Genomic DNA, 8336 nt, shown 5'->3' on the forward strand with positions numbered 1-8336 from the left:
ATGGCCTGTTATAAGCCAGGTTACAAACTCAGGACGGGGTAAGGAAGGGACAGTTGCTTCCAGAAACAGAATTTCTGAAGAGTCCCAGTCCATCATTTTTCCCCAGATGGTTGGAGGAGGAGTAAAATCTCAACATGAGCTTCAAAGCCCCATCTCTGAGAGGGACAGCAGTTGCCTTACCGGGGGAGAGGGCGGCTGAGGGGCGGGGTGGCCACATCTGCCCACCCCCACTGTCCTCAGCCAGGGAATGGAGAGTTTATTGCCCAGTGAGTGTGAAGTGGGCTGCAGCTTGGTTGGTACTGAATTCTCTAAGAGGTTTCTTCTAGAAACAGACAACTCAGACTCTCCTTCTCACTTCAGCAAAGAAGTTATTTTAAAAGCACTTGGGAAGTTCCTCTTGCGCCCTAGGGGGAGCGGCTCAGAGGAGGGAGTCATCAGTACAGCCCCCTTCCAGGCCGTACCGGAACTCCTGCAGGTTGGAGACCCCATAGAAGTGGACGAAGGCGGCTGCCACCACCAGGACGTGGACGATCTGATGAGACTGGAACCATATGTCGAATTTCCCAGGGAAGAAGCGCTCAGGAATCCGTGCGGCATAAAGGCCGGCTCCGGTGACGTACATCACAGCCACGAGGAAGAACCAGCCCATCTGGCCCACCGTGGTGGCCTTGACGAAGCCCTCCGCGATTGTAAAGTGCATGGTGGGCACGACACCGCTCAAGCCCAGCCCCAGGAACACGCCTGCTCTTGTCTGCCGGAGCTTAGGGGTGGCAAATCGGTCCCACTGCGCCACAATGATGGCAGAGATGCCCAGGACACAGACGATGGAGAGGTAGATGAACCGTGACTGTGGGGAGCAGTAGAAGGAGTAATAGAGCCAGGGGACAAAGCTCCCCATAATCAGCAGGGCAATCCCTGAATAATCCAGTTTGGAAAAAGTCCGAGAGACCTTCTCTGAATGACAATAGATGGTGTGAAAGAGCCAGGAGAAGCTGAGGCAGAGCACCACACCCAGGAAGAACATCCCAAACACCACCTTCTCCTGAAGGGGCGCCATGAAGTACATGTTCGGTCTGAGCATGGTCAGGATTCCCAGGAAGAGAAACAGCACAAAACCTAGCAGGTGGGTCCAGATGTTGCCGGTCTCTGTGTGGATGTGGAAGATGCTCTTGAAGCAGGCGCGGAAGGAGGGCATGGGTGGCCTGTGGCCGTGCAGCAGGTAGTCATTGTCCTTCAGCCAGTCCAGGAGCACGTCGTAAGGGATGACCCTCCAGCAGCCCTCCCAGACCCTGCACACAAACTCCTCCATCTTCTCCATGGCACGGCGGGCCTGCAGGGGCAGCGTCAGCACCCGCACCTCCTCTTCCTGAGGCCCTGGGCACGCCCGCTCTTCCTCAGCTTTGGTTGGGTTGGCGACGCCCCGCTTGCCCTGCTCCTCTAGCAGGGGTCCCAGCTCAGCCAGCTCCACTGTGTCGGCCTCCCTGTTCTCGGCAGGAGCCCCACTGCCCTGGACCGCCACAGGTCCTTTGTGAGAAGACATCTGGCTGGTACCTCAATGCCCTGCGGCTTCAGCTTGGGGGAAGGGTGAGGTCTCTCAGCCCCAGGGGGCAGAGAGGTCCCTGCAATGGAAGACAGGCAGCGGCTGGCTCTGCTGGCGGCTGCGGACCCTGCGCCGCATCCTGTGGCGCTGGAGGCGGCCTGCGGCCGAGCGGTCCGGATCTTCTGCGCCCTCCCTGCCTAAATCAGTAGACTTTGAGGAAAGCAGATCACTCTCTCCATAATGTGGGTAGGCCTCATTCCATCAGCAGAAGGCTTTAAGAAAAAAAAAAAAGATTGACATCCCCCAAGAAAGGAATTCTGCTTCCAGACTGCCTACAAGGTCAAGACTGCAACATCCACTCTTCCCTGGGTCTCGAGCTTGTTGGCCAAGTCCTTAGATTTTGAACTTGCCAACCTCCATAATCACAGGAGCTAATTCCTTACAATAAATCTGTTGCTACGGAGCCACATCTACATCTAAATCTCTATCTATCTATACATCAGAAGAGGAGGAAAGAGAAGTGATTGGGATGACATAAGGCTGGCGGTGAAGTGGTCTGAGAGCAGTTGATGAGAGCCCTGTGGCAGACTTGTTGATAGCACCTTGGCCTCAGCACACTCAGAAAATATACACCCAGAAAATGCAGACGTTTCACTAAGGTCTATTGTCTGCCTTCCTTTTCTCTGACTGTACACATTTTCCCTGGTTGATCTCATCTGCCATCTTCCATCTGTTCAATCATGTCCTCTTCTTCTTCTATCACTGGCCCTGACCTCTCTGCTGAGCTCCAAAACTGTGTTCCCAACCCCTGCTAGAAAATCCATCTGAGAGTTCCATTGGTACCTCACACTCAACATATATAATCTGAACTTACCATTCCCCACCTCACCCACCAAAGAAACCCTGCCACTCCTCCTGGTGAATGGCATCACCATCTACCCAGTTTCCCAAGCCACTCACTTGAGAGTCAAGGATAACTCCTCTCTGTTCCCACCCCCCCACCCCCAATAATCACTAACTCCTGCTGGTGTTGCCTATTAGGATGTTTCCAGTGATAAAGTTACTGTCCTAATTCAGCACTTGTCTCTGACCTAACTACTCAAGCAGCCCCCAGTTGGTTTCACTGGTCACATCCACAGTCTACCAGGAGGATGCCCCAAGTTGCCCTCTTCATGTTTAGACTCTAAAAAGCAGCATTGTTTAAAAGCAGCATTTTTCTACTTCTCAGAAGTGATGAGAACATACTGGTGTAAATATATCTGACTCAAAGGTGGCTACTTCCAAGGCATTCTGAGCCAAGCTCCTCCAGGCAACTTGGAAATGCATCATTCTTATTTACATTCTCAAGTCTGCTTGGACCCTTTGGTCAATCTTCCCACACCAATCTAGACAACCTAATCAGCATCTTCTTCCACTCAACTCTATCAGAGGGTCCTCCTGGTCACAAGAATGGAGGCAGAGAAAAGTTCCCCAGGTGACCTGGGTGGGCTTCAAAGCACATCTGCAGTGTAATATGCCCTCTGGGGAAGCTGGCCTGGACCATCAGCACCTTGGAGAGCTCTGACCTCTGTTGGGGAGTTAATTGGACCAGAGTCTTGGATTCTTCTGGGAGTAGTGGCAGGGAAGGAAAGGGTTGATGCTGTACACCTCATTAACCAGATACCTAGCTCAGCAATTTCAGGGATCTGAAAAATATGAATGGCCCTGAAGTCAGTCCAGACTTGGGTTTCAGGGGCTCTACCTCTGCTTGGATGGTCCATGAGAGGTTGGTGGTTATGATCTTGAGTCTGGGCCAACGCAGTTTGACACTGAGGACTAGTGCTCCCCAAGGTTCTGCACTCAGACTGTGCAGGATTCAGAAGCTTTCACAATTTCACTTCAGGTTAATTGCCAATGAAAAGACAAGCCACCTTTAGAAGTTATCCATCTTTCTGAACTACTGCCATTTGTGCTATGTTTACTGGAGTCCACCCCACTGTCCTCACTGTGGACTTTCTAGCATCCTCTGCCCCAGCACCATGGGATGAACTGGGCAGCAAGGACTTCAGGGAAGCAGAGGCTTCAACTGACCTCTGGCTCAGTGCAGCGAGGCCTTACACATTTGGGGGAGGAGGTGTTGCCTCTGGTCACATGCTCAGAGAACTCTGAAATCAATACACTGGGTCTGTCTCCAGAGCTGCTCCTTGTTCCCATGTGACCAGAAGCTTCTAAGACTGGACTAGATGGAGGAGTAGAGCTACATGTGAAGACAGCTATGCCTGGGCAGTCACAGAAACTACCCTTGCACTCCGGAATGAACACAATTGCTCCTCCGCTTGCCTTCGCTCCTTCAAATCTAGCCCTGCTCTGCCACGGCACTCTCCGGCCTGCCCTCTCTGTGTGACAGCCCTCCTGAGCTCCTGCCGCTGAGTTGTCACAGCCTCTGAGTTGCTTACAAAGTGTTTCCCATGCTCCAGTGTCCCGTCCAGTTTTCACAACAGCTCAGAGATACAGGTGGGCTTTTTGGTCATCCCTACTTGCAAACGAGAAAACCACAGAGAGCTAAGGTGACTTGTCTAGACACACAGGGTTCCTGACTCCAGTTAGCTCCTCTTTATAATTTCTTAAAAACATCCAACAGACCAGGACTCCACCCTGGTACCCAGAAACACTGCAATGTGGGCTTGTAACACCGCCAGTGAAAAAGCAAAAAGAAAGAAAACTACCTTTTGAAGTTTATACTCATCTGCCTGAGGTTTGTCCAAGTCCATCTGTTACTCTGTGCCTCGGGAGCACAAGCAAAAACCCAGTTCACTGGAAGCTTGTCAACAGCTTCCTCTGAGATTCTTGAGATTTCCTGGGGGCAGTTCCACCCCCTCACTCATGAAGGTCAACCAAGGCTCCAAGAGAAAAAGCAATTCTTTTTAACAAAGACTCACTGGCTAACATTTTGACCCCTGTTTATTTTGTCAAGCTTGCCTTTAACTCTTCATATGCAATGTCTTTACTAAGAAGATTCAAATCCAATAAAGAGAAAGACCTTCAGCTTTGCCTTCATCTCCACATACCTGAGAGATGTGGCCATAAAGGGAAGATGTTCCTAATTAGCCAAGGAAATTGTGTGGGGTGGGGATTCATTCACCCACAGCTGTGATTAAGCAGCAGCTGTAACAATGCACATGTTGGTCTCAAAGGATAACATTTTCCCTTAAGTTTCGTTGTGTAACATCACTCTGTGTTGTACCTTTAGCCATACTGGACGAGCTGAAACTCAAGGCCACGTGGGTACCCCATGTTGAAGACCAATAAGTTCACATTTCTCTCACCCTCTTCCTCCCTGGGTCCCTGCATCTGAGTCAAATGTAACACCATTCAGAATTAGCAAAAATGGTTTCTATACGCACACAGGCCTTACTCTCTAATAAGGAAAAAAAATCTCTGTTTTTGTTTGATTACTTTTGAGGTCCAATTAGAATTTTGCTTTTCATAACAGATGTACTGTAGGAGGTGTGAAGGTAAATCACTTTCTCTGTATGTGACAAATCCTATTTGAAATTTGCTCTTTAAAAAAGCTCATTTACATTTTGCATAATTTCTTCTGAAAACAGTATTTGAAATGCAAATTTCATGACTATAATGTCTTAATTTCTGATTGTATATTTTATCAATAAACATAATATCCCCCCCCCCCAAAAAAAAAGAAAGGAAGGAAGGATGGAAGCTCAGCTCTGAGTCTTTTTACAAAGAGAGAATCGCTGCTTCAAGTTGAAGAATTAACAGTCACCTTTGTTAGTTAAGGATGGTCAGACCTAGGGCTATCCTTCTCTCAAGGGGCAGAAAACAGCCTCACCTCAAAACCCCCACAAGATTGGGCTCTTCCTCCACCTGCTTTTTCCTGGGGCGGCCAGGCAGCCTAGTCCATCTGAGGATCTCAAACACTCCCCTTTGCTATTTCCTCTCCTCCCTTCTCCAGAGTCCTCGGATTCCAGCCTCTCCGGCCTTCATGCTTTCTATCCCTGTAGAAATGTCTGCTCTTGAGGCAGAGGCAATGCAGGCCACTCACCCTAACATGACGCTTAGACCATTATCTCCCTCTTCTGAGGTATCAGCATCAACCCTGCTAACCTCAAGTTCAGGGCAGAAGAGGCTCTGTCTCCTGGGAAATGGTTTCAAGCCTTCTTAGATGGGCAGGCAGAGGAAGAACGTCAGGGACGGAGGCATCTGATGGGGACCGTTAGCCTGTTCTCCCTACAGGTAAGAACAACCCCAGAAAGGGCCACCTTAAGATAAGAGGGGTCACCCTTAAAATGCTCCCCGGTATTGGATGCTGAGCACCTGCCAGAAAGAACCAGAGGTCAGGAGTGAGAAGTTGAAGAAGAGACTGTAACAGCTGTGAGCAAGTCTCCAACGAACTCCAGAGCAAGACTTTTTCTTGCCTTCTTGGGTGAAGAGCGGGAAATTTGGGTTCCCTCTGTGATACTCACACCCTTGTCATGGCTCACTGGGGAGGCACCACCTGTAAGCTAAGAATTCACAGAGGTCACCCATGCAGCACGTGGGAGGCACGATGTGAGATCTGCCCCGTCAGGAAGGGCAAGAGTTGGGAAAGGAAGCTGCACAGCTCGACACTCAACCCGAACACTTGGAAAATGACCCGTCATCTTTGCCTTAAACTCTTCCATACGCTCGACATTATTAGAATTTCTCCTTAACTACACAAATCAACCTCAGGATCCGGGACAGCTGTACGACAAAATGTTTTGTTCCCCACCCTTTCCCTTGAGTTCTTATAATGAAAGTGCTTAGTTAACACAAATTACCAGCTTTGCTCTTTACTTTTCTGACAGATGAGCAAACATAGGATCATCATTTCTATATAGGCCGGCTAGCCAAATCCATTCCAATTGTCTATCACCGGGGCAGAATTCTCCTGGTGAGACAGGATGACATAGAGGGAGATTTCCGGGTTGTACTATTAATTCCAGTAAGCAGCCTGTCTCATGCTCGTCCCTGGAATATAAGAAGGCCTTGAATATAAATCAAACTGTAGAGCTACGTATTTAACTTATTTAAAAACAACAAAACACTTTTTTACTAATACAAATTAGGGGGAAGAAAAGATAGAGAATACAGTTGAAAAGGCCCAGAGGTGAGATGCAGGAGACCCAAGTTCTCACCCCAGCCCAGCACCTATTCTCCATGTGGCCTTGACATGACCTTGTCACATTCCTCAGTTTACTCATCTGTGATATAAAGGAAATCAGCAGTTTCCCATCACACGCTCTGGGCCCTAAAGACCCCAGAAGTTACTTTACGTTTTATTTCAAAATTTTATACTTAAAAATATTTTTAGCCATTGATGAAAGTGTGATTTTAAAATAAGGATAGCCATTTTTAACACCATGCAGACAGACAGTAACTTATGAGACCAGGTTAACTCAGTTTTATGGCAGCCTCAAAACAGAGCTCCCCACCTCCACCCCCACCTGTTCCATTAATTGAAGGACATGGAGACTGCAAGACAAACTGTTACAAAACAGCTATCATTTGGAGCTACCCATCACCGTGAATTAGGATTTTCTCCAGACTGTGAAAACAAAATACATACGCAGATTGGATTCTGAAACTGAAACACGGCAAGGATCACCATAATGCCTAATTTCTAATATTTATACTGACCTAAAGTCTCACTGTGCTTTTTTATTTGTTATAAGCTTGAAATTATAAAATAAATACATTTGCTGGTTTATTTATTGTGATGTAATTAGTCATGTTTATTGTGATTTAATTAACCATTAATTAATAGTAAATATCAATATGTTCATAAATAATGCTTTGACTGCTCACGGAGCTTCAAGTTTCATACAAAATTTTATTTGAAAAAAATGATTCCAATCCTTTACAAATTTTGAAAACCACTGGACTAATTATCTCTAATTTTCCTTCCAGCAAGAGGATACTTTATTCAAATACTTCTCTGGGGATAGGAGAATTATGTAACTTCAGGAAGTTTCTGGCTTAATCAGAACCTTCATAAGAAAAACAAACAAACAACCTTGATTCCCACAACTGCAAATTGCCCTGAAGATCTCCATTCCTTCTCCACAGGGAAGGAATTCAGCAGAAGCAAGTTACCGGTTACTACGCAAGATTCAGGATTCGGATTCTACCCTGTGGATCTCACATCCCAGCTGCAGAGACTTGCATGTGGATGGCTGACAGTGAGAGAGAATGAGGTCAGGGAGTGGGAGGGAGCCGTACCATGTCTGAGCATCTACTCTGTGCCCGGCTCTGTAGCTGGCATTACAAATATCATTTGATTTATTCTATTTATTGCTACTCAAAACTCTTTGCAATATTTTTCCATTGTACAGATGAGAAGATCGAGGTGGCTACCCAGGCAGTGAGTGGCAGAAGCAGGTCTCAGATCTTCACCACCCTGCACCCCACAACAAGCCCCAGTGGGTGGTGAGCAGCACTGCCAGCTCCCCAGTGTGGGGCTCCAGAGGCAAGGGTCATCCATGCAGACCACGGCAGTCAGGGCAGGCTGCAAGGAGGAACTGGCATTGGAGCTGGATCTTGAAGGATGAGGAGAAATGCTGCAGGAAGCAAAGAGAAGAGAAATTTCCCAAGCAGAGACAGTGCGAGAAAAGCACAGAGAGACATGTTCTGGGAGAATGACTGTTCTGGTGGCAGACACCACCCTGTGTGGCAGGAATGAGAGGTGAGGTGAGAACACAGGGATGGAGCAGGCAGGGTGACATACCCTGCCCTCCCAGCCACATCTGCCACCACCCCGCCACAGGACCTTGGCTTC

At 48.0% G+C, this 8336-nt stretch overlaps 1 protein-coding gene across 1 annotated transcript; it reads right to left on the reverse strand.

The window, feature by feature from the left end:
* Positions 1-216: 216 nt before the first annotated feature.
* On the reverse strand, positions 217-1540 carry LOC130857829 (adiponectin receptor protein 1-like). The gene has a single exon (XM_057743653.1). The coding sequence runs from the start codon at positions 1538-1540 to the stop codon at positions 419-421; it is 1122 nt and encodes a 373-aa protein (XP_057599636.1). The 3' UTR covers positions 217-418.
* Between the last annotated feature and the right edge of the window lie 6796 nt (positions 1541-8336).

Source organism: Hippopotamus amphibius, chromosome 7, assembly GCF_030028045.1.
Source record: "Hippopotamus amphibius kiboko isolate mHipAmp2 chromosome 7, mHipAmp2.hap2, whole genome shotgun sequence".
NCBI classification, from domain to species: domain Eukaryota; kingdom Metazoa; phylum Chordata; class Mammalia; order Artiodactyla; family Hippopotamidae; genus Hippopotamus; species Hippopotamus amphibius.